The sequence below is a fragment of the Phyllobates terribilis genome, unplaced genomic scaffold (assembly GCF_046119375.1).
Source record: "Phyllobates terribilis strain yellow unplaced genomic scaffold, ASM4611937v1 Scaffold_2__4_contigs__length_985480577, whole genome shotgun sequence".
In the NCBI taxonomy this organism is placed as follows: Eukaryota; Metazoa; Chordata; class Amphibia; order Anura; family Dendrobatidae; genus Phyllobates; species Phyllobates terribilis.
The window spans coordinates 723004896-723032729 of NW_027362762.1; the positions used below are offsets into that span (position 1 = coordinate 723004896).

Consider the following 27834-nt stretch of genomic DNA (forward strand, 5'->3'; position numbering starts at 1 on the left):
AAGAATTGGTCATGTTCATATTTTTTCTGCGAGTAAAATCCGCGCAGAAAAAATCCTGACCATGTGCACAGAACTTGCAGAATGTCATAGGAAGTCATGGGATAAGGTATGCAATGCGTTTCCGCGCTGTAAATCCGCACCAAAAACGCATCGTGGGCACACAGCCTTACTGTTCACTGTGCCACAAAAAAATCTGCAGTAGTGGGAAATGGGGACTAAACAGGCACAGAACTGGGTAGAAGAAGCAGCAGAAGGGGAAGTTTGTGTAGGTGCGGAATAGGTGAAGGTGCAGAAATGTGAGAAGTCAAATGTGTGTGTTGCAAACTGTACAGACGACTTGTGACTGCAGGAAGCGTCAGGAAAAGCGAAGGACTTCAATCAAAGGACGGCACTTGGGAATCACTGGTTTTAACTGTACTGTAATTCCCTGCATGATCTACAGAACTGACATCTACAACCATATGGTAAAAATATGGTAATAGTCTTGTACTTTATAGAGTGTTTTTTTATACATTAACAGTATTGCTTTGTTGTCTGTTGGGGGATGGGGGGGGTCTCCATTGATATATTTATTTCTTAAAAAGGCAGTAATATGTCTAACAACTTTTTAGACTATTGATAAATTATAGAAAATTAAAGCCATAAGTCATAACTCATTAAGTCATAGTTTAAAACAGACCTTTATTATTACAATATAAAACAATAGTCACATTTCAAAATTTTAATGTATAAATAGGACGCCGGGTACAATAGTGCACATATTTGATCAAAAAACGAAAACTATGGGCTCATTCAGATGTCAGTTTTCCACGTACTTACATCTAAGTTTTTTACTGATCGAACTGGCACCTGTTGTAGTGTATGGTGCGGTTTACATGTCCGTGTATTTTTGCAGACCAACTGGTCCACACCAAAACAGAGACATGTCCGATTTTCATCCAAATTGCAGATCAAACTTACCAAAGCAAATACATGGGTCCCTAGAAGGCATCAGAGTAAGGTTGTTATTTTTTTTGTGGGTGTGTGGTCCATTTTTCATGATAGAAACCTCCATCGTTTTTTATTGCGTACAAGGAAAAAACTAATACATTGACCAAACACTGATGAAAAGGGTTCCGTTTTTTGTGTATGAAAAAAGCACTTGGCTTAATGAGGCCTAATAATTAAGATTTTGTTTGTGTCCTATGTACATCAGGTATTACAAAAAAATTACACCACACAAATCATATGTACACCCTTTATCCCCCCACCACATTATTTATCTGATTGTCATTTGTGATCGACACCACTAGTACATGTAAACAATGGAATTAGGAAAAAAAAATCCCAACTTGATTTGCTCATATTAGGATCTTTATATCATTTCATCAGTGGTAAAAGTAAGGATTTCAACTTCTTTGTGAAGAGCGTAAAAAACAAACAAAAAAAACAAAAACCTTAATACTCCAGAAATTCCCCTTCATAAACAAATTATACAATTCAGTGATAATTTAACAATTTTAGTCCCATCAATGAATATGGAGAAACTGTAATAAAAATATCCAATGTGTGCCGAGTGTTAACAATTGTAAATGAGGTCATTTTGAGTCAACTATCCCGGTACACCATCACAGGCGACACATGCATCAGTCACCAAACCACAAAATTTGGTGAGTGTTTGTCAGTGCTTACTGTAGGTGTTAAAGGAGAAAGACATGGCACAACTAGCATCAAGATTTGGTTTTACAATAGTTATTTATACAAATTTTACATAAAAATTTAATTTAATTAGATAATTTGACTTTAAGCTGAAAACTATGAAGAACTGGTGAAGAATCAAGGAAAAGATATGTTGTGTTGTTCTCGGTTCTAAGGTGCATCGTAAGGCCGGGTTCACATCGCATTTTACTCTCATGTCAGTGGCTCTGTTGGGGTTTACGCATGAATGGAAATGGGATTTAGACTTGGTCGACTATATCTTGGAGCCAATCTCAAGTAGGTGGATACGGATGGAAATGACTTCGTACAGAGAACGCGGTGACTGACTACATTACAGTCAATGGCCCAGTCAGCGCAAACGTCCAACTCACATTTTCCAGAGCTCAAGACATAAGTTCCGAAGGAAACACAGATGTGAATGTAAAATGCAATATGTACATCGCCCAATTATGTGGACATCCACTTCCGAATCACACGTTAAAAATAAATTTTACCATTCTGTTGCTTGAATAATTTTTTCCGCATACTAGAATCATGGCTTCCACTTAAACTCATGACAGGAATGATGTTTTCCTATGGCTACTGTGAGTTGTAGAGACTCCATTGACCTTAATGAGGTTCATCAAATTCTTGAATAGCACCGGAAACTAAATTGTTCTTGCAATTAACTACTGAATGGCTGTTGGAAACCCTGATGAAATCCCAAAAAGTGTAAAACCGAGCCTTAGTTATATCTTACTCTGGAAAAAAGTGGTGTTGGCCAGTATGGCGCCAATTACAACCCTATAGGTTGCAGTCCAGATTTCATACCATAGAAAAACAGCAAATCTACTGCTATATAGGGAAAGTAAAAACTTTTTTTTTTTACATAACAGGAGTCCTAAAAAGCTGGTTGATATTAACTGAGAATTATAACATGAAGGACAAAAGATATTACACAGGGACAAAAGAAGAGAATATTCAACAATCTGTCAAGAGGACATTTTACATGGAAGTACACTTGAATGATGGAAAAGCATATAAAAGTTAATGCAGAAGTATAAATCTTCATCAGCAAGCAAGAGTTAATGCTCATGTCTCCATGCTGGCTCCCCCTGCTGCTGCACTGCACTCTCTCCGCTCTGCTCACCTATGAAATAAAAGAACATATAATACCTAGTTATATCTATATCATGTTGTACGGATTCATAACAGGTTGAGGTTTATTAGAGCACATCTTAGAAGATATAAAAGAAAAAAAGTGTTCTGTTAACTCAAAATATTTACTACAGCTAGAGAAGTGAAGCTTGAAGTCCATCTCTATAGATGCTGACAGAGCTTTGGCCCACCGGTAGCCACTGTTGCCCTTACAGGAATAGTGTACAGTACATCAGATGGCGTCAGGAACAGTAATGTATGTTCTAGATGGTTTACTTACAAGCTGGTGGGTCATTAACATTCATGCTTCCAAAGAGTTCTGTAAGTTCAGATTCATTCAGGTCTTCGAGGTCATCAGCTTGGAAGCCACGAACACCACCATTGTCAGTGCAAAACTTTAGAAACCTGATGAAGATTAGAGAAGGTGAACAATAAGTTCATAAAAGTGAACCACCAACAGATTTGTGCCTGTTCTTACCAAGAGATATTTTTAAGTTTAAAGTCTGGGTCTACTTAGCGACTTTGGCTATGACACACATTGTGCGTCCAAAGTTGCACAATGCCACTCCTACACAGTGTAATGAAAGTGAATGTGGGCACGCTGCAACCGGCAGGTTGCCATAACTGCAACATGCAAGTCACAAAAGCCAAATCATTAGAATTTTTTGTGATTTGCGTATCACAACATGACCACATAAGCTTCTATTATGTTGCTGTTTAGTAGAATCATTGAGCAATCTTTGGCCACAACAAACGTCACGCTGTCAAAATCACTATGTAGCCACAGCCTTCTGGTCTAACATTTGAACACAAGAGTCACATGGACAACACCTTTACCCTCAAAACAGCAAGGACTCATCTGATTTGATAGATATACTAGAAACTGACAACGGCATAATGCAACTAAACTCCTTACAACAGGACATTGAATAAGGTTATTCCACAAATGGAAGAAAAAAAAACCTCTGGAGTGTAACTGTTCACCCCTTTCAGCTTTTTTTATTGTATTTACTCAATCCTCTGAAAGTTTGCCTTCTTCTGTCTGTGGGCAGGCATCAACTTCTCCCTTTTGGTCAAGAAGTAGACGCATCTACTAGGGTTACATTGCAGTCAGCTTCTGCCAACTCATCTCCCTCTCCAGATCTGTGGAGGAAACCGCTCACATACAAATTCTGCGATCCCACTAATAGCTATCTACGTACCCAACTCATGTCAATCTATCCTCTACCTCACATCCATCCACTGCCCCATATCTATCCTTCTCTCCCTCTCCTACTTCACATGCTGCATTTACTACATAATATTGGCCCCTCAATGTCAGATAACTATGCAGCATAAGCAGAGAAGTTGCGAAGCATTTCACCTCACAACTGAAGGTGGGCCTACCCACCAATCACAGGAAAACAGCATGGGACAGTACTACCCATGAAAATGTAGTGCATTTGCAAAACCACACACCATTTTTTAATGGATATGTATTGTAAATACACTCTACATACTTAAGTTTTGAAAAATACTTTTTAGTGGGAGGACCCCATTAAAGCTCCTTATCCAAGGTCAACTCCTAAACTTTTGGTTTTGCAAACTCTGCCACTCCTGATGTCCTGTTGAAATAAGAACCAGGTGAGAACCTCCTATTCCACAACTGCCCAATACTTTATTAGATCTGCTTTATCTAGCTTGTTAAAACGGTTCTATGAATAAAAGTATATATACACATGAATTTGACTTCCCTGATCGCTTGCCAGATGGACATCAATAGCATCAACTCTTTACGGAAGTTTCCCTTAACACTACTAAGCAATTCTCTCTATACAGCATAGACATTCACTAATCAGCTGGGACAAAGTCACTTTTTTGAATTCTAAACTTAGACATGCTGGATAAAATGGTCTTTGTATACAGCCATAACCAGCTATTACTTACCGACTCCAAATTGGATCTTTTTGTAAGATGATGGCATTACCAACCATGATTAAGAGGGCTTTTGCTCTTGTTATGGAGACATTAAATCTCTAAACAGACAAAAAGAAGATGAAATGGCAGGTCGAAAAGGTAATTGCCCTTATTTTCGATGAGAATGATGATTACGAATGATGAATAATGATGGATGGATGGATGGATGGATGGATGGAAGAATGATCAACAATGAATGGATGATTATGATGAATATGAATGATGGACATGAATGATGAATGGATGATGGTGATGATTATTTTCTTGCAAAAAAAGGCAACTGGCTCAAATAATTATTTTCTTGATAAGCAAAGAAAATTGCACACATTTGAATTCATGTACCTACTGTATAGCAAAAAAATATGTGCAATACTACACAATGAAATGGCAATGTGTACATAACTGCATGTTTTACAGACATAAAGGGAATCTGTCAAAAGGATCAACCCTCCTAAGCTGTCTATACGGGAATGCAGGTCAAAGAAAGTTGAATAAAATGATACTTTGATATCAGCAATCCGATGTCCTATTCCAGAAAAATTCACATTTTTTCTTAATATGAAATTAAGCTGTTAATTTTATGGGTGGGACAGAGATCTTGCCATGAGTCCGCCTCTGTGGAAGTTTACTTTTTACCCCTGTATGATATTGACCAATCATAATCAGGAAGTAACATGCAGGGGAAAGAAGAACATGCCCAAATAATAGCTTAGAGCGGTTTCTCAGTTTCAGACACAGCTGTGTGTGATTATGTAGTGCCTAGTGTAGAGCAGACATAAGTGTGATTACTAACACTTCTTCAGCTTTCATCACAGCAGCTAGTGTGAGGGTAAGGGCTGCACAGCTGAGATGACCACACTATAAAATGAGAGCTGATAGAAATGTTTGCAATGAGACAAAACTCAGCTCTGTTGTACTGCTGCTCCTCCTCACACTGAATGCAGTGATAAAAGCTGAAGAAGTGTCAACAATCACAGTCATCTCTGCTCTGCTCCAGACACTATCCAATCACACACAATTTTTCAGGGAGATCAGTGAGAGCAGACGGTCATTAAAAAATCTCGCACTGAGAAATCTGCTCGAAGCTATTGTGGGTTTGTGTTCTTTCCCACGCCCCCACCCCCGTGTGTGTTGCTGCCTGCTTATGATTGGTCATCACTAGTGTTGGGCGAATTTGTTCGGCATTTCAAATTCGGGTTCGTGTTCGGAGTTCCAGTTTGTTCGCGCCAAAAAAAAATTGGCTCCGCCCATGAACAGCCCTTATTTGCCACGCTGTCAGGCATCTGATAGTAGGCATCTCAGTTTGTAGCAAACAGGCAAATCAGAATCACATTTCAATAATTCCAAAATATCAAAAGGATCACCGAATATTAAAACATGGGTATATAAACCAGTTTTGTAAAGTGCATAGGGCCCCCGTGTGTTTTCAAGAATCAAATATGTAATACCTCTATAGATTAGGTATACAATTGAAACCAGAAGTTTACATACACTATATAAAAAGACACAAGAAAGTCTAAAGAAATCAATCAAGATATCAGGAAGAGAACTGTGGACTTGCACAAGTCTGGCTCATCTTTGGGTGCAATTTCAAGATGCCTGAAGATGCCTTGTTCATCAGTACAAACAATTATACGCAAGTACAAAGAAGATGGGAATGTCCAGCCATCATACCGCTCAGGAAGGAGAAGGGTTCTGTATCCCAGAGATGAAAGTGCTTTCGTCCAACATGTGCATATCAACCCAAGGACAAAAGCAAAAGACTTTGTGAAGATGATGGCAGAAGCTGGTAAGATTGTGTCAATAGCCACAGTGAAACGAGTACTGTATCAACATGGGCTGAAAGGCCACTCTGCCAGGAAGAAGCCATTACTCCAAAAGAAACATAAAAAAGCCAGATTAATGTTTGAAAATGCATGCAGGAACAAAGACCTTAATTTTTGGAGACATGTCCTGTGGTCTGATGAAACTAAAATTGAACTTTTTGGGCATAAAGACCATTTATACATTTGGAGGAAAAAGGGAGAAGCTTGGAAGTCTAAGAACACCATCCCAACTGTGAAACACGGGAGTAGCAGCATCATGTTGTGGGGTTGTTTTGCTGCAGGAGGGACTGGTGCACTTCACAAAATTGATGGCATCATGAGAAAAGAAGATTAATGTGGCACTACTGAAGAAACAACTCAAGACATCAGCCAGGAAGTTAAAGCTTGGGCGGAAATGGGTCTTCCAAATGGACAATGATCCGAAGCATACTGCCAAAATGGTAACAAAGTGGCTTAAGGATAACAAAGTCAATGTTTTGGAGTGGCCATCACAAAGCCCCGATCTCAATCCTGTTGAAAATTTATGGGCAAAGCTGAAAAGGCAGGTGCGAGCAAGGCAACCTACAAACCTGGATCAGTTAAACCAGTTTTGTCAGAAGGAATGGGCCCAAATTCCAACCAACTATTCTGAGAAGCTTGTGGAAGGATATCCCAAATGCTTGACCCAAGTCATTCAGTTTAAGGGCAATGGTACCAAATACTAATGAAATGTATGTAAACTTTTGACTTTGCACTAAGTAATAAAAATGCCTTAAAACTCTCTCTCATATGTATCTTTTTATATAGTGTATGTAAACTTCTGGTTTCAACTGTATAAGTGAACCTCATAAGGTGAGTAATTCAAGGGTAAATAATCAACTATGATGGAAAGGTGTATATATTTCTGGGAGATTTTAGTAATCAGAGTGCTATAATGAAATATTAGAAAAGGTATAAAAGTGCAAGTGCTAATGGGGCAGCACAAAGATTTCTCCACTAGAAAAAATCTAGACATCTTCCCCTAATCTAATCCATGAGCACCACAGGTCAGAAAATCACAGGAGACACACAACCTTCATACTACAGCAGTCAGAGTCCAGTGAGGTTTTCTGCAAGTTATTGACTGGACCAGAATATTTAGTTGTGCCATGCGCTTAACATTTCTTCCTACTTACCTTAGGATTTTTCAGAAATCCAAGACTAAATTGTTCATCAAAAGTTACATAATCCATGCAACTCCGGACTGTAGATATAAGGATCACCTTCCGTTCCTGGCCCTGAAACTCTTCCACAGAGCCAATCTGTTAAAGGGACACAGAAACTGTGATTGTCAGCATTAAAGTCAATTCTGCCGTTTTTATTCCTAACGAAAAAGTATTTCTAGAATACCGTAAGAAAAAAAACCTCAAAAAAACACACATTAAAAATATTAACTTGAACCCTTAGTAACAGAGCCAATTTTGACCTTCATAACCAAACCTCATCATTCAGATCTGACATCCGTCAATTTATACGTGTTTATGTAAATCACTGGGGTATGTGGAATCATTCCAGGGTTGAGAATTTTTCTTTATATAATGTACTTTTTGCCAATACCTTACTTAGGTGGAAAGATATTACGTTTCTTTTATGAAAATAAATGAAATTTGACGACAGAGGAGCCAATATATTGTAAAAAAATCCCAAAGTGATAGCACTTTAAAAACTGCAACCCTCATGTTATTCAAAACTGCAGCCAGAAACTTTGTTAACACGGTGTTAATTCCCATGAAGCACCTGAAAAGTGGAATGAAAAATTCAATTTTTTTCCCCCCTACCTTAAATATTGATTTAGCATCAAATTTATTATTTTCACAAAAAGCAATAAGAGAAAATGCACTCCACAATTCGTTATGCAAATTCTCTTGAATGTGGCAATATCCCATAAGTGGTCAAAAACTGCAATTTGAGCACATTGAGCACATGGCAGGGCTCAGCACGGAAGACACGCTATTTGAAATCTATTCCAGCCAAATTTGGGCTCCAAAAATGTATCTAGCGGTGTGTTAAGAATTTAGAACCCACTGGTGGTTCACAGAACAGTACTTTTTTTTTTTCACGTACAATGGTATAATTTTTCATTTTCATGTGATTTTTAACCCCAAATTTATCAATCATTTTCACAATGGGTAATCAGGAGAAAATAGCAAAATATTTGACCCCACAATATGGCGATATACCATATATTGTTTAAAACTCATGTTTGACCACATGGTAGAGCTAGAGGAAGTAGCGCAATTTTTGGAAAGCAAATTTGGCTGAAATAGAATGCGGACACCATGTCGTATTTGCAGAGTCCACGATATGCCAAAACGGCAGAAACCCACCACAAGTTAACCCAATTTGAAAAATCCACCCACCCAAGGAATTTATCTATCATCTCAAGCATTTCTAACTCACAGGTACTTCAAAGTTTTAGAAGATTGGGCTGTGAAAATGAAAAATTATGTTTTTTCTGCTAAAATGTTAATCTAGACTCAACTTTTTAATTATCACAAGGGGTAATAGTAGAAAATGGACACCATAATTTGTTAGACAATTTCTACCGAACATGGTATTACCCCATATGTGGTTGTACACTACTGTTTAGTCACATGAAGGGCTCGAAAGGGAAGGAGCACCAATTGGTTTTTGCTATGCAGATTTTCTTGGAATAGACCATAAGTGCCATTTTCAGAGCCCCTGAGGTGGCAGATCAGCAAAAATACAATGATACCATTTTGTAAGATACACCGCTAAAAGAAATTCATCTAGGGGTGTAGAGAGTAATTTGGACCAACAGTTGCATTACAGAATTTTATACCATTGGGTGTGAAAAAAAAAAACCGCACACATTTAGAAACTACTAAATGTTATATTGGGTGCAACTGTTTTCACAAAGGGTAATAGGCAAAAATGGACTCAATGCTCAATTTCTCCCGAACGCACAGATACCCCAAATGTTGTTAGGAAGTACAATTTGGCCACATAGCAGGGCTCCAAAGAAAGGAGTGCTATAACAATATTGGAGAGCAAAGATTTTGCTGGAATAGTTTGTGGAAGCCATTTGTAGAGCCCTAAAACATACGAGAATGGAAGAAATCTCCCACCTCCCAAAGTGACAACACAGTGGATGTTGGGAAGTGAAAATGGCAAATATGCCAACTTAGTGCTTAATACCTTGTGCTCAGCTTGTTCTACTAGAGATAACCATTTAAAATTGTTAAATGGGCTCTTCCTGCTACAGTTATGCCACACAAGTGGACACTAACTCTGGAGCAAAAACTTGGCTCACCGCCAACCTAGAGCGTTCGACCTACCATTAACAGGGAATATCCTATTTCGGTGGTGGCTTATTTAGTGCGGGACGAGTTGAAGTTTTTACTTTTACCATTTTTGGGTACATAACATTTTTGATTGCTGGTAAGGCTCGGTTCACAATTATACTGTTGCTCAATGCTGAGCCCTTAAGTCGGGGTTTTCCATTTAAATCCCCCTCCCCCCCCCCGATTCAGACAAAAGACACGATGGGACCATTCACTTAAAACAGAGATAAAAGGAGTCACTCGGAACTGTTCCATCTCTTTAGGCATGCACACAATTGTGGTCGACCACACTTTTGTGCGCTAGAAACATAATTAAAATGACAGACACCGCAGGAACAGAGGCCAGATGGTGTCCAAAGTGACTTCATCTGCCTCATTATAGTGATTGATTCCATCTGAATCCTGTTTTTTTTGGGAAATTTAGACAGAAACCCTGAGGAAAGTGCTCAGTGCAAAGCATAGCATACATGCAAACCAAACCAATTCAGAAGTCCATTTTTTTCACGCTTGGAAAAAACGGTCCTAGTTTCATCAGTGTTTTTGATCAGAGCATCAGAGTTTCATCCCAGTTTGGTCTTTGGTATCAGTTGGATTTATTTTTTTTTGTCTTTCATACAAATAAAAGTTTCTCTACTTTCTTCTATTTAGCATCCGAGTGCTATCCAATTTTTTCAAGAACCCATTGACTTGTATTGACAATTTTGATCCGACAGATATGCCTTCGCAATTTTTCTCAGACCAATCTGTCCACAATAAAGAAAATTAGCGATCAGACATGTGAACTACCCCAATAGATTGTACTAGTTATGAGCTCTATTCGTGAAAACGAACGTCTGTTCATTCTGCCTCACCAAAATCTGTATTAGGGCTCATTCAAATAAAACAGCAGTTCAAGAATTGCTCTTTTATGCCATGTACTGTCGGGGTAAGTGATAAACAAACCTTAGGAATTGATTTAACACCATTCAAAGTGCATTAAAAGTGATCAGACAGCTTTGTACATCAAGTCAGTATGAATACAGTGATACCAAATTATATAGAAGGTTTTGCTACTTTTGCCTACTAAATAATATTTTACAAAATAGTTTTCATTTGCATCACCATATTCTGGGAGATGCAGCTTGTTTTTTTTGCCGATAGAGCCAAACGAGGGCTTTGTTTTTTTGCAGGACAAGATAACGTTTTCAGTGCTATAATTTTTTAGCTTTTGTTTTTTTTTTGTTGTTTTTTTTGTTTTTTTTTTTAAAACATACGACTTTATGATTACATTTTGTTCCATTTTTTGCATGTCAGTATGATGAAAAGCTACATTTTTTATGCTTTTTTATGGTGTTTAACGTAGAGGACAAATATTGTGACAGTTTGTAACTTGGTACAAATTATGCATTTTTTTTTTTCCTTTAAAACTTAGTTCTTCTAGTATTTTTCACTTTGACTGCGGATCTCATACACTGCCATACTTCTGTACGACAATGAATGAGACCTGTCAATTTTGCACAGACATATTCTGTTAGACCCTGCTGATAGCAGGCCTAAAAGGTCATCGCACCCCCCCCTTGCATTGCCATAGCACCTTTCGGAACTTGAAATGGTGACTGTGGTGTTCCGATAGGGTTAAAGTAGGATCCCTCTCTAGATGCCGCTGCCCTGATTGACAATGGCATTTAGGGGGTTAAACGTCCTCGACTGGTGCTAACACTGATCATGATCAATGCAATTTCACCCAATTTACTTAAAGGGAATCTGTCACCACTTTGGAGTTATCAGACCTCTACTATGGCCACACAGGGTATAGAAAAGTAAATCTATACATACCTGTATGGCCCATAGAAGAGGTTTGATTGCAGAGAAAAGCTCTTTAATCACAGGGCCCTGTGATGTGCAGTGGGGGGGGGAGGGGGGGGGGAATATGATAATTAAGCATACAGGTGGGGATTTTTTCCCGTCCCCTGGATGCCAAGCCTGTACAGAATGGAATTGATTAAAGAGCTTTTCTCTGCAATCAAACCTCTACTATGAGCCATACAGGTATGTATAGATTTACTTTTCCATACACTGTATGGCCATAGTAGATGTCTGATAACTCCAAAGTGGTGACAGATTCCCTTTAACCCTCGGTGCCATAAAAAACAAAACAAAACACAGCACTGAGGATTAAGGTCCTTTGTTAAGGCAGTTGATAAAGGAGGAATTGAGAGCTGCGTCTGGACGCTCGCTTCCTGTTAATTACTTATACGTCAAAAGGCGGGGACAGTGACGCCAGCACTGATTGAGCACAGGGCTCGTGTGACGTAACAATCTCACGTGAGCCCCGGGAACGCGCGTGTTGACACTGGAACGGCGCCTGTATTAGAGGTGAGTATTATTTTAACAGGGGTAAACATTCAGAATGAGAAGGGGTTGTTTTAGTAGTGGACAACCCCTTTAAAAGGGAATCTGTCACATTTGACCTATCTAAACTATTAATATGGGCATGCAGGTTATAGACTGTTGAACAAAAGTCCTACCTGTATGCCTCATATCAGATCTCTTGTTGTGGAGAAATCATCCTTTATCACTTTATGTAAGTGACCTCTTCCAGGCTATGGGGAGGATGGTGACAGGAAGAGAACTCTGACTCCAGGGATCATTTCACATGAAGGGGGAGTCACCAGTATGAGACAAGTAACTAACACAGAACAGGAGAAATAAACTTTGTCTTCTTGCAAACACATTTTTTGCATCTCTCACAGCTCTGCTGTATTGCAACAATATTACAGCACTGACTGCCTGTGAGCTGGAAGCTGAAGCTGAGAGGAACCTGCAGTTGTGTCAGGTATAGTCACACACAGCTCTGCAGTGAGATCAGGAGAGCGGAGAGCTGCCATCACACTGGTAACTTCCCCTTCATCCAAAATACAGGTGCATCTCGATAAATTAGAATATCATCAAAAAGTAATTTTTTTTCCGTTCAATACAAAAAGTGAAACTCATATTATATAGAGTCATTACAAACAGAGTGATCCATTTCAAGTGTTTATTTATGTTAATGTTGAGGATTATGGCTTACAGCCAATAATGACTTTTGTGTTTATATCTCAGTAAATTAAAATAATTAACGAAAACACCTGCAAAGGCTTCATAAGTGTGTAAAAAGGTCCCTTAGTCTGTTTCAGTAGGCTCCACAATCATGGGGAAGACTGCCAACTTGACAGATGTCCAGAAGGCAGTCATTGACACACTCCACAAGGTTGCAGAGTTCCAATTTTCATTTGGAAATCAAGGTCCCAGAGTCTGGAGGAAGAGTGGAGAGGCCACAATCCAAGCTGCTTGAGGTCTAGTGTGAAGTTTCCACAATCAGTGATGGTTTGGGGAGCCATGTCGTCTGTAGGTCCACTGTGTTTTATCAAGACCAAAGTCAGCGCAGCCGTCTACCAGGAGATTTTAGAGCACTTCATGCTTCCTTCTGCCGACAAGCTTTTTGGAGATGGAAATTTCATTCTCCAGCAGGACTTGGCCCCTGTCCACACTGCCAAAAGTACCAATACCTGGTTTGCACACAACAGTATCACTGTGCTTGATTGGCCAGCAAACTGGCCTGACCTTAACCCCATAGAGAATCTATGGGGTATTGTCAAGAGGAAGATGAGAGACACCAGACCCAACAATGCAGACGAGCTGAAGGCTGCTATCAAAGCAACCTGGCCTTCCATAACACCTCAGCAGTGCCACAGGCTGATCGCTTCCATGCCACGCCACATTGATATAGTAATTGATGAAAAAGGAGCCCTGACCAAGTACTGAAGGCATTTACTGAACATACATTTCAGTAGGCCAACATTTCGGATTTTAAAAACATTTTTCAAGCTGGTGTTATAAAGTATTCTAATTTACTGAGATAATGACTTTTGTGTTTTTTTTGGCTGTAAACCATAATCATCACCATTAACAGAAATAAACACTTGAAATAGATCACGCTGTTTGTAATGTTTCTATATAATATATAAGTTTCACTTTTTGTATTGAAGAACTAAGATAAATTAACTTTTTGATGATATTCTAATTTAGTGAGAAGCACTTGTAAGCTCTGGAGGCAGAGTTATCTTCCAGGCAGGATACTCCCCATAGCCTGGAAGAGGTCATTTACAGAAGGTGGTAAAAGAGGATTTATCTACAACAAACATCTAATATGAGACATACAGATAGAATACTGAAAAAAGTCCTATAACCGGCATGCCCATATTAGTAGTTTAGATAGGTCAAATGTGGTGTCAGATTCCCTTTAATAACAGAATAAAAAAATATTCTAGGTGTTGAGAATTCAGTGATCGGTGAAATAATTGTTGCATGTAAATATTTAGAGAAAATAAAATTAAAGTTTCTAATCAAATGATGGTCTAACAATAGAACTTGCAAAAATTCACATTTTACATTTATACCGCATCAACTTGTGTGGCCAAATATTGCATTTGGTTTGTGGAGATATAGATGTGCATATACAATCTTACCTTAAGATCTTTAATACCAGTTACAGCTTTGAATTCTTTACCAACAGCTTTGCGAATTTTTTCTACCTGAAGGATAAGAACTACATCATTTACAAGGAATATGATGAACTTCTCTTTTGGATGAAAGGAACTGCACACCACATAAGGTATGTGGAGACGCTTAATTAGGATTTATTCAGAATATCTCATAGCCATAAATTACATCGCAGTCAGTATAGAAAAAAAACATAACTTTTCGGGTAAATATCCTTCGTCAGACGTGTCTCCAGTGGGAAATGCTCTCAAAATTAGAATGATTCAGGATTTGGGGTGGGCTTCTCCAGAGCAAAGAGGCAAACCAGGACCAAGTATTGTGTAAAGTAAGTGGTGTGTTAGAATACTTGGTCTTGGTTTGCCTCTTTGCTCTGGGGAAGCCCACCCCAAATCCTGAATCATTCTAATTTTGAGAGCATTTCCCACTGGAGACACGTCTGACGAAGGATATTTACCCGAAAAGTTATGATTTTTCTATACTGACTGTGGTGTAATCTATGGATACGAGTTATTCTGAATAAATCCTAATTAAGCATCTCAACATACATTCACTACGAATCTAGAGTTCAGTGGTTGGTTTCAAAGGAATTAGCACCCTATACAAATTCACATCGTCTATTAAGGGTGTGCCACCTACCTGATTATTTTGAGAGGTGTGACTGCTCATGCCTGATGAAAGGGTAAGGCTATGTTCACACATGTTGTGTTTTTCAGCGTCACAAATTTGCAGCAAAACCTAATCTCTGGCAGGAAATCAGCTGCGTTACAAATGCAGGCTTTGCTGCATTTTTTTTCACTGTCCTTCTGTCTCTATTTATGCATGTACATAAAGTTCTGTGAAAACCCCATTCTATTTTGCCATCAAAAACACTGATGCAATTTTTGGTGCATTTTTTTCAGCGTTTTTTTTCACCACCTATTACTTCCTATGGGTGAAAAAATGCTGAAAGTAGTAAGTGACATGCTCCATTATCAAAAAACCCAACCAAGGCACAAAATACACAACAGACAAAACCATTATGTGTTAACAGAGAATTCTGGTTTCTCATAGACTTTGCTGGTACTGTAAAACGCAGCTGAAAATTTGCAGCAAAAAAACGCTGAAAATCCCAACATGTGTGAACATAGCCTAAGAGTCTCCTAAAAGATTGTACAGAATGTGCAAATACTGACGTTCAACCTGAATGGGGTTTCTGTAGAATCAAGCACTGCAGTTGGCCTTACTTGCTGGCACATGGGTGATATGTTGATGCCTGTATTTTTACTGTGTGATCTTTATGTATCAAATACATTGCACGTTAATAGGCGTTTGGCCCTTTTTTATTGGACTGCTATAATAGAAGTCTTTAGGGGTGTTTTGGTCAGCCCCTGGCCTTCGGATAGCAGTGGTCAAGTGGTCACATGTGCTGTTGTTCCATTAAAGCTCACACATACTTTCTAGCAATCTGAAGGTACCAGTTGTCGATATAAGGGTTAGATGAATAATGGCCTTCGTGAGAAAACTGACACTCTTCTAGAATATAAAGAAACTTAAAATAATGTAAATTGTACCTGCTTTCTGTAGGGAGTAATGATGCCAATTTCAGTGGGGGAGAGTTTGGCTACACCTTTTTTTCCTTGTGTCTCTAGTAAATCGTGGAGATAAGACATCAGCACCTGTATCTCGTATACATTGAAGAAAGATGGGCTGTTCCCTTCTCGTTCATCTTTTCCCATCACATGGTGGAATATAATTGGAAAGTTCTGCAGAAATGAATATTGCACAAAACTCAAACAATAAAACAGAGAAAGAATTATAATAGAGAGAACATTGCTTATTTGTTAACAAAACAGATTATTGCTACCCTTACTTGCCAATTGTCCCCATCTCCTGCGTGGCACTTGTAAAAAAAAAAAAAAAAAAAGGAGACCTCTCGGGCTTAAGGCATAGTTGGTGAGGTGCCGACAGAACCTTAAACCTCCTGGAAGGATTCTGGTGTGGGATGCTTGAAGGCCTTCGATAAAGCATCAAAACATAGGGGCATGGAAAAAACTTAAGCAAAGCCCTCCTCGCGCCATTCTAAATGATTTCCTGAAAGGGAATCCCTAAAGCTGATGACATCAATAGAAACCAGTATATGGTGGCAGACTTGGACTGGCCCACAAGAGAATTTTTTTTTTTTAATAAAAAAGGAAGGCTTACCCTTTTTGGCAGTTTCTCCCAGTGGCAGTATGCATGTGTGACCATTTCATCAGCCTTGACTTGCAGCTCATTATCATAGAAAAGTTCATTAGGAACAGAGAGAATATCAGGATGAGACCTAGTTAAGATGGAATGTATTATTATTACCTAGAAGATACATAGGCAAAAAATAAAAAACATGGAAAAAGTTAAACACACTACACAATTCCCTAACCACTTGTTGGCCTAAACTTTTTATTGCTTTTTTTTTTTAACCAATTTACATGTAAACAAAGAGGATCCAATTTTTTAGTTTGACCAGTTTGTCAGACATCTTCAGACAACCACCACTAAAAGTCCCCAACCTCTGACGCTTAGTGCTTAAGACAGACCCCTGGCTGGCTGTATCCTCAGCTTGCTGCACTTAGGTCCTAACCAGCTATGATTATTTTATATTGTACCTAACTATGTGAAAAAAACATTTTTTTAGAAGGCTATAAAAAAAAAAAAAGAATAAATAAATTGCTCTACATGAAGACAAAACCTGCACAGACTTATATCAACAATGTTGGAATATGCGCAGGTTTTCTGGGAATAGAAAAAAACTAAAGGAAATGTTAGTATAAATAAATTCCTACATTTATAGCAAATTATAACGGTTTTCTTTAGGGAGGTAACCCCTATAGAATTAAAATGGCTGCTGCCTTGTTTCATTGAGAGAAACCTGTCGTAGAATGTTCGGACAGATGCCTGTGAGCATGTGCAGTAGGAAGCTCCGTCCTCCTTCATGTGTAGGAAGATGGTCTCCAGTAATACTACTGGAGATACCAGAGGGGCGGAGGTAAGAAGAGGCCGCTCACACTTCTGTGTGCCCGATCTTTTTGAATAATATCAGTATCTCCAGGTCACAGCAGTGGACCTTCCTACTGCACATGCTCACAGTCATCTGTCCCAACATTCTAAGACAGGTTTCTGCCACAATGTGACGGCCATTTTAATTCTATAATGGAGTACCACCTTAGACAAATAGATTGCAATTAAATGTCTTTAGGAATTTATTTAGAATGACATTTCCTTCAGCCATTAATGTTTTTTTCCTATTCCCTTAGAATCCCTTTAAAAATTTAAAACAGGACAAAATATTTGACATTCATGCTGCCTTAGGCACTTTACGTGGTCACGTCCCCTACTGATCAGTCAGACTAAGGGTATGTGTACATGGCGTTTTTTTCTGACAGATCGGCTTCGTAACCCACCTGAAAAAGTGCTAAATATATGCTAAAAAGAATGAACTTTTTTACCCACAAAACATGAAGTGGCTAAAAGAAGTGACTGGTCCATTTAAAAAAAAAAAAACAAAAACTGATGGCTAAAAGATGTCATAAAAGACGACCAAAAAGAAGCAAAAAAAAAAAAGCAAGTTAGTTCAAGACAAAATGATGACTATGTGTCCTGAAGCATCTTTTGTTTCAAAACCTCCACGGGTTGGCAGAAGTCTAAAAAGTCGTGCACACATGCACTGACAGAGCTCATACCCTTCAGATAGTAGTTAAGACCCCCATACATATTAGACTAAATTTGGCCAAACCCTCGGATACCAATCCAATGTGTATGGGTGGCTCTGATTATCAGATATGAATCCAGCATGTCCAATTTCGGACTGTAGATCCTTTTGTTCTCTAAGTGATAAGCTGCTGCCAGAGATGTCTAACAGCGGCTCTCAGAGAACACTGGAACACACGGCAGAGTGAGCAATCCAGTATGTGGGAGAGTGGGGCCAGATAGCTGTCTGCCGAATGATCGGACAGCTGTCTATAGTGTATGGAGGTTTTAGTCAATTTCTTATTCAGCTGACAGACATTCAGAAAATTGTATTTTTAGTTCAGCGCACTCATCTTATGTTATAGTATCAAATCTCAAATTAAAGATTACAACATTTACATGACTACATCTTAAGGACACAAATACAAATGAATGCGGCGTGCCCCCTCCCTCTTCCAGGCTCTTTAAGAAAACCGGCATCTTCATTTGTATTCGCGTCAAATGATTTCTTTTTTTTTTTTTTTTTTTTAAATCTCGACCCAGGCGCCGCCCCCTGCAATTCGCCGCCCCAGGCACCGGACCTCCATTGCCTAGTGGCAAATACGGGCCTGAAAACATACCAAAATGAGACAAAAAAAAAAAGCAGTGTCAAAAACATGATAAAAACACATGTAAAAAAGCAACTAACCTAATTAAGGGCTTGTTCACACGTCACATTTTTGCTTCGTATATTAAAACACAAGAAAACTAACGTAGCATTTTACAGTACAAGTGTAAGGCAGGTGACTTGTTTTCATCTGGTCCCTCTGTTGTTGCATCAACAATTTAGTTCTTGGTTTAACAATATGCAATGTTAGCAGAGATACTAAAACTGACCAATCAAAAATAACAATATTTACAGAGTATTTGACAAATAAAGGTATAATTGCAGTATATTAGTTATTATGCAATAAGGAATTCCTAAATCAGTTCTGAGCCTATAGTCCAAACTGGTTCTAGTGGGAGTGGAGGGGGGGGCACAGTATTTAGTGGGAAAAGTCTCTGGAAATTCCTGCGGCTTCCTAGGCCTCAACAAGGTTACTGCTCTGTCTCGTTAGAGTTTGTAAGAGAAACGTGTGGCTATTAGTATTCTCTGGGCTCCTCTAGCCTCGGTGGAACTGGTCAACAGCCCTCCCTCTGCCCATGCTCGGTACCGCAAGTCCATGCAGGAAGTGACAACCCGTCTCGCATGTCTCCTTCGATCACTTGCCCAGGCGGAGTTTCTAACTGTGTTCTCAGGGCTTCTTCAGTGCTTGACCGTCGTTGAGCGTCTACTCGGTCCGTAATGGTGGGGGCTGGTCCTAGACTGTTGACCGGCATTATTCCGGGTCTTCAGTGCTTGACCATTGACAAGTGCAGTCTGGACCTTCCCTGTGTATCTCTGATCTTCGGAGCTAGACCGTCATCTAGGAGCAGACGCTCTCACTGGAGCTGCAGTGAGAGCGTCTGCCACCTCTTGACGCCAAATCTCCTCCCGTTTTGGTATGCTGACCTTTTATATCAATGGCTGGTTTAGTCTGTGTCACTTGATCCGGGGTACTGCCTAATTCTGTCCCCTCTGCAACTCTTCTCCTTGAGAATAGTTCCGTAGGATTTTATTAGAGTCTTGATGCCGAACAGCTTTGCAACACTGTCTCCTATACAAGCAAAACCTATGAGATTTCTAAAATCTCAACAGCATAAAGGCAAGTAGACAGGGTCCAATCCAGGGCGATTAGTCCCAAAAAGATAAAAGTTTATTTTGCCATTAGACAACATCGTTTTGACCCGTTATACGTCTTTATCAAATACAAAACAGTGACACACAGGGCTGGCTTATATAGTCTGCTTTACACACATACATCAATCACCATAAAGGATCAAACCCGCTCATGGAAAATACATCAATTACAAAAACATCAATACAAGGGATAAAATCCCAGACAATAATACATATTAGCAGCACATTGCAAGATAAAAAGATGGAAAATATTCCCCACAATTGTCAAAACCTACATTATTTACATTGAAACATTGTAATGATCAACCAATTAAGGACTAGCATCTACATAGTCATGGTTATCAAAGATCCAATCCATCCAAAGTAGGTCATTAATATGTAATTAACCCCGTATGTAGAAAAAATGTGAGTGCGCCTATAAAAGTGCGCCAAAATCAAAACAGGTAGGTATATTCCGGGCGTATCCACAATCCCCCAAAAGCATTAAAGCATCCAAGTTGTCAAGGTGACACCAACCCCATTAGCTCTCTGATCCACAAATCTGAACAGGTATGAGCGCACAGCATCCAATTGCAGGTCCCGGCTAGCACACGCAAAGTGATCAGTTCTCTCCCTTGAAGACAGGGCTGTAGTTTGAAAGATAGACTAGTTAAATCAGATTTTGACACATCAAAGGTGTCGTTACAAACCACACTTAGCACTCCCAGGTTTGGAAATTTTTCCTGCCCGATTTGTACTGGTTGTGGTAACATGATTAAGGGAGACAACATAATCGACATAATTGTTTGCCCTACACCTCCTCTGTAAATTCCTGCTTTTTCTGACTCCTTACATGTTTGGAATATTTTTATGCTATGATTTTTGTGGGTTGCTATGGGTTACTTACATATGGTGTATGCCTGTAATCGTGATATATATAGGTCACAACTTGGATTGGTTGAATTTTTGTGATCCCATTGAGTCACCTGGGAGTCTCCTTCGCTGTGATCATGTGACCGCTGCCTTGGTGACGCTTTCCAGCAAAGTGCGCCACCCGCGCATGCACACCGTGACCGCCTGTCATTTAGATTGCGATGGTGTGACCGCTCCCTTGTGACGTGTGCTAGCCGGGCCATGCAATTGGGTGCTGCGCACACATGCATGGTGTAATTTGCAGATCAGAGTGATAAGTGTTAGCATCAACTTGACAACTTGGATGCTTTAATACTATTGGGGGACTGTGGATATGCCCAGAATATACCTCCCTGTTTTGATTTTGGCGCACTTTTATAGGAGCCCGCCCATTGGTTCTACATACGGGATTAATATTACATATTCATGATCTACTCTGGATGGATTGGATCTTTGTAACCATGACTATGTAGATGCTATTCCTTGATCATTATGATGTTTCTATGTAAATAATATAGGTATTGACAATTGTGGGGAATATTTTCCATCTTTTTATCTTGCAATGTGCTGCTAATATGTATTATTGTCTGGGATTTTATCAATTGTATTGATGTTTTTGTAATTGATGTATTTTATAGGAGCGGGTTTGGCCTTTATGGTGGTTGGTGTACGTGTGTAAAGCACACTATATAAGCCAGCCCTGTGTGTCACTGTTTGTACTTGATAAAGACCTATAACGGGTTAAAACGATGTTATCTAATGGCGGAATAAACTCTCTTTTTGGAATTAATCACCCTGGATTGGACGCTGTCTACTTACCTTTATGCTGTTTCCCCAAGTGGGTTGCGTGGAAACTTTGCACGTGCGTCCTGCCTAGTGAGCGCTGTCAGCTACCCCCTTTTTTCGTATTCTAAAATCTCAATGTCACGGTGCGTTTTTTCCTTGGGTATTTCCAGCTGGGGTTCATTTTCTCACATCTACAGCATATCAATTCTTACAGCATTTTTCACCCATTCACATGAAAGAACAAAAAAACAGATAAAATCATAGCGAAAATGTTCGTATTTTACACAGTGTTTTTCCTGCCAAGACTCTTATTTTTGATGCAGAGAAATCTGATCAAATAGTCAACGTGTGTACATAGCCTTAGTGGATCGGTGCAGTAATACCGCAGAAAATATGCAACATCAAACTCAAAACACTCATCATAGGAACCTAACCCAAAGAGAAAAAAAATAAATAAATCACAACACAGACCTGTAATTTTGCAGCAACTTTGTGACAAACTTTGCATCGTAAGACCCACTGGATTTTCCATAAAGTGGATTTTGAGTCATCAATCTTTCAAGCAAAGACAAATCTGCATAACAAAATGTGAAACACCAGAACTTTATACAAACTATGCCCATTATTAGGATTCACGGAGAACAAGGTAAAATTATAGGCGCTTACCTAATCCATGAGCAATGGCAAATGGAGACCTTAATATTGGGCCAAGCTGCTTTGGATCACCAGCCAGAACCAACTGCCCTCCATTCATCACATCCAGAATACCTAAAATTGAGAAAATGTTGAAGTTGGTAATATTTGGCATTATTTAGAGGCATTTTTGCTGCAAAGCTCACAAATTCTTCTAGGACGTAATTTTATAGTTCGAACTATAACTGGGCATCTATATAATATAATTAGATGACTAGGTACATGTACAGCTTGAAGAGTTCACTGATGAACATTACAATACCTGCTATAGCTATTACACACTCCGGCTCTACTGCATGTCCAGATTCATCAATAAACACATGGGAAAAGTGACCAGATGGAAATTTTGCAGATGCAAGCCTGGAAAATAGAAGATTGCAACATGAGACTTTCATTAAAAGAGGTTGTCCATAATCTGTTAGAAGGAATCTTTGAAAATAAGTAGATCACAAAGGGTTCATCCATTCTGAGAGCTCCATGGACTGACTATTTATCGAGACACCACAAAAAAAAAAGAAGACAGGACAGCCAGGACCTCCAGAGCAAGCTATGTAAATGTTCTCCACTCTGGCCAAGATAAGAGGATCTGAATTATAAAAATACATTTTCTAAACAGGACAGCCCATTCTACAAACCTGCTGAAAACTAAAAAATTATGTAATTTTTAGATATTGCATTTAAAGGGAATCTGTCAGTAGGATGATCCGCCCCCCCTAAGCCTTCTATATGGGCATGTAGGTCATAGGAAGCTGAATTAAAATGATACCTGCGTTCTGATGTCTTATTCCAGAGAAATCCACGTTTTTCTTAGATGTAAACGAGCTGTTCAGGACTATGGGCCGGACACAGATCTGCATGAGAATCTGCATCCAGAACTTAATTTTACATAAAGTTACCATAAAATATTTATTGATTGCATAATTAATAATATACACAAATAAAAAACAATAAAAACAAATAACACCACACAGAAGTAGGAACCATACAGGATATCCTATAATCATTTACCAATAGGATATTAAAAAATGGAATGCATAAATTATTCAATGAGTGCAAAAATGTTGCTCTAAAGTGCAAATATAAAAAATATAATATGTTACTATGTAATGTCTTTATACAGCCTACTAGATGTAGAATAAATAGTGTAGTGGCATATACTGCACACAGAATGTAGCAGCATGCACATAGACCCTTCAAAAGGGCGCAACGTGTAGCTCTATGTGCATGCTGCTACATTCTATGTATATGCTGCTAGTAGGATGTATAAAGAAATTACATAGTCAAATTATATTTTTTATATTTGCACTTCTGCACTTTAGAGCAATATTTTTGCTCTCGTTGAATAATTTGTGCGCATGTGGCCCTCATATGTACACTGTTACATTATTGTGTTTCAGTGACTTTACTGTATCTTTATAGTTGGTTGGCTGAACAAGACATGAACTTGCATTTTTTTATATATTAGTAATTGTTTATAGGATATCCTGTATGGTTCCCATTTCTGTGTGGTGTGCTTTGTTTTTTTATTGTTTTTAATTAGTGAATTTTACCAATTATGGAATCAATAAAGATTTAATAATTTTATATTATCATCTCGGCATGGTCACTCCTATTACAAACATTGTTGAGGGTGCGAGTCATCACTGGAATCATGAAAATAAAGGCTTCAATATCAGTACTGAAACAATGGTGGGGGGTTTAATTCTCCACCCATCTTTGTATTAGATGATTTTGCCCATGTCCATTTCATAAGAGACAATAAAAAAAAAAGGATTAAGATTTGCTGACTGAACACTCTACTGACAAAAAAAATGACTGTTGAGCCACTGGGTAAATATTTGCTGGGATCCTGGGCTAAATAAGGCTTCTATTCAGATCTAAAGCTGGCAATGCACAAACTGGTGCGTTACAAACAGGTGGGTGCAAGTTTCCAGCCTTAGGACGAAACTGGACATACACAAGATAAAAGTTGGCCAAAAAGTTAAAAATTATCTGCTATGGCCAACAGCAGACCACAGACCAGCAATCATTTACCACTACGTGCAAGCTGTTTATAGTTCGCACACAAGGGAAGCTGATAGCTTGCCCAGGTCCCCCATACTGCCACAATGTTTACTGTCAGGGTCGGCCTGGGGAATTCTCTGGTGCCTTAACATGGCGGCCGGTGCACCTGCACCGGGGCCCAGAGGTGCAGGGGCCTTTGCAGTGTGGCTGATAATGAGGGCAATCTGGCCTGCTTCTCGGACCTCCAGACTCTGGGGGGCCCATGGCCAGATTGCCCTCATTGTGTGCGGCGGGCAGGGAGCGATCCCTCCAGCTCCGCTGCTGACAGGAAGAAAATGGCAGCGGAGCTGAGGGATTTGTCCTCTGCTTCCTTCCTGGTGCTTTCTCACTGACACAGGTTCGCGCAGCTTGATGACATCATCATGCAGCCTGGGCCTGTGTCAGGGAGAAAGTTGCCGGCAACAAGGATGCTGCGGGGGAACAAGCAGAGAGGCAAGTGTTTTTTTTTTTGTTTGTTTTTTTAACTAATACACTGCGGATGAAGGAGAGCAATGATGATGATGGAGGAGGTGGGGGGAGATATGGAATGGCAATGATGAATGGAGGAGGTGGGGGGAGATATGGCAATGATGGAGAAGATGGGGGAGAGCAATGAGCCACCTGTCGCTGCATTTTAAAATGGGGATAAGTGTCCTGACATGGGTAAAACTTCCCCATTCTTTTAATCCGTGCATTTTCCAATGTTCGGACCCAAACCATCAATAAGTTATCACCTATTTTGTGGGACCCATGGATGGGTGATAACTTGTTTTAACCAAAGAACCCCTTTAATGCAAACTACCGTAATTGTATATTCCAGTTATAGTGGCGCACAGTAGTTGTGCATGAGCCGCCTGTGATTTACAGTCGACGCTCCACTATAACAAGGATAACGGCTAATGGGTATTAGCATATAGCTGTAGGGTGGGCCCCAAGGATCAATTCCTCCTGTGGGCCCTAGACACCCCAGTCTGACAATTCTTACTGCTATGTGACTACCCTACCAAACAAGCCTTTTTATTGTCTAAAGATTATAACATACAGCTAAAAACTATTTTAGAACTTTGGTGATGATATGCCAATTAGTGGGTGACTAGTTGAGAGGGCACAGTTTTCCCCAGACTAGTCTTCCAATTAATCATGCTAGAAGAAGAAGAAGAAGCCATTATGCATAGACCCTGCCTACTGCACATTGTCAGGAGGCAGAGATTTTCAAAGAGCTGGCAGTGACACAGGGGTGTGACAACATGACTAATGGGGGAAAATGATGCCCCCTCAACTAGTCGCCCACCAATTAGGGATTACTGCATATGGCAAAAACTAAGAGAATAAATGGGGCTTGTTAGGTAGGGTATTCAAATAGCAATAAATACATGGTGGTTTAGGGGAGCTGGGAAAGCTGTCAGGTTCCCCTTAAATATTTGCTTTGTTTGGCGGGTTAGACTGGGATGTTCTTGGTGGGAGAATTCGTATATACATACAATCTGATGTATGATTGACGGTCCACAGTTTGGCTAGCTTTATCGTGTACTCGAGGAAAACTTGACAATGTTATTTTAGCTATATGAATGAATGCAGATAAGAAATGAAAAAAAAAAAAAAAAAAAAAAACAGCATTTAGAAAATTACTAAACTTTTTACAGGGGTTGTATCAAGTCAAAATTAGGGTAATTGAACATCATTGAGCTGGGCGCCCTGCTTGGAGCTTTCTTCTACGAACCAGAGCAGAAAATTGCATACAAGCAGCAGCAGTTCACGCCATTACGCACAATGTAATAAATGGACAGCCAATCATTTGATGGCGTAAAATGTATTCATACCAACTTTAGTGGTAGTCTTTAATCAACGCATAAAACAATATTAATAGAGGAGTCCTGCTGTAACATATCCAATACCTGCCAGCGGTGACGAGAGTTGTGATGATAACCCTGTATTCCATAAGCTTCTCTTTATTAGGATATTCATATGTCTGGCTTCCAGAATTCCAATTGCAACAAGGCTGTGGAAAAAAACAAGAAAATCTTCTATTGAAAAAAGGGTAAGAAATAGGAGACATTTAACAAATTATCATACAATACATCTTGGTGAACATTTGAGAGTATGCCATGTAATGTGCGCGTATGCTACGCAAGGAAATGAAATCATAGTACTTGCCAATTACAGGATATGTCCATAGCGTTCCATAGGTTTCATATGACAGAGTCTGAATGCACTTGATGACCAAGACGGTTAACTAGAAGTTATTTACCTCTTGTCCATTGTATTTGTGCATGAAGGCAATTAACACAGCAGAATGCTACACAAATTAGTTCCTGCAGCAAATTGATCAAATACTTTAGTGCAAGGATATGTTCACACGTCGCACTTTGTGCCGAGAAAAATGCAACGTTTTAATGTCCCAGTAAAGTGAATTCGATTTCTGAAATCTCATGCACATGATGCTTATTTTTTTCCTTGCAGATTTGAAGCAGTTTCATATATGCAGTATGTCAATTTTCAATGTTTTCCACCCATTTTAATGAATGGGGAAAAAAAAAACCATCAAAAACTTGCTTTTTTTTTTAGGCAGCAATTTTTCCTGCCAAGAGATACATTTTTGAAAAGTCTGCAGCAACCCTTAAAGGGGATTTAAAATCAACTGCTAATTAAAAGTTGGTTAATACATGAATCAATTGTATTTATATTGGCTCTGTGCAGGTGGCAAGGTAAAGATGCCTGGTCGATGAAGAGGTAAATGTAGTTAGATAAAGGTAACCATCATGCAAGGAGTGTACAGATAGAGAACACTAAGTGTTTGTACCAAGTTTGTAAATTATCCCCACTCCATACATAGTCTACTACAATCGCTCAGTCAATCAATGGCAGTCCCGTAGGTTCAAGTTAAAGAGATTGTCCACTACTCTAACTCAGGTCATGGGTTTTGCTGTAAATACATAAGAATAATGTCCCTAAATAGCCCCATATACCTTTTCTGCCAAGTTTCATGTTGTTTTGCGCTTTTCTACTTAGTTTCCTGTGCCCTGACATCAGCTCTGCTGTCACAGTCATCACTTCCTCTACTCTCTTGCATACATTTCCCATCATTCCTTATTCTGGGCTGCCAGCCAAAAGTGAGCACACCCCTTGTAACTCTACCTAAACCCCTCTCACTCCTCCCCCAAATGACACACAGAATCAGTATGATCTCCTGTACAGGACACTTACAGGGAATAGAAGTAATGCACAAAGCACCAGAACAACCACCCTGACAAATAAGATTATGCCCTACTGCCCCTAACTGACAGATAAATAGGATGGGATGAATGGGATAGATAGGATGTAGAGGAATATTCATATAATAGTATATAGCAGAGCCCTGCTGAATAAATACAGATACAAGAGAGCTTATTGGTGGTTTAGGGACCTACTCCGTTTTGAAAAGACTTGTGGGTTTCCAATATACAGGACCCCCAAAGTGATACAATTTTAAAAACCGCACCCCTCAAAATATTCTTCAGGT

The 27834-nt window shown here is 39.3% G+C and overlaps 1 protein-coding gene across 1 annotated transcript in view; it reads right to left on the bottom strand.

The window, feature by feature from the left end:
* Nucleotides 1-715: 715 nt before the first annotated feature.
* The window catches only part of MOV10 (Mov10 RNA helicase), a 127810-nt gene continuing 100691 nt past the window's right edge, over nt 716-27834 (bottom strand). Inside the window, exons 12-22 of the mRNA XM_073667181.1 lie at nt 26231-26334; nt 22555-22652; nt 22266-22367; nt 22071-22173; nt 16643-16760; nt 16012-16203; nt 14428-14493; nt 7772-7897; nt 4762-4850; nt 3116-3240; nt 716-2827 (exon numbers count right to left, since the gene is read on the bottom strand). Of these exons, the coding sequence (XP_073523282.1) occupies nt 2763-2827; nt 3116-3240; nt 4762-4850; nt 7772-7897; nt 14428-14493; nt 16012-16203; nt 16643-16760; nt 22071-22173; nt 22266-22367; nt 22555-22652; nt 26231-26334 (1188 nt within the window). The 3' untranslated portion in view covers nt 716-2762. The remainder of the gene's footprint in view (nt 2828-3115; nt 3241-4761; nt 4851-7771; nt 7898-14427; nt 14494-16011; nt 16204-16642; nt 16761-22070; nt 22174-22265; nt 22368-22554; nt 22653-26230; nt 26335-27834) is intronic.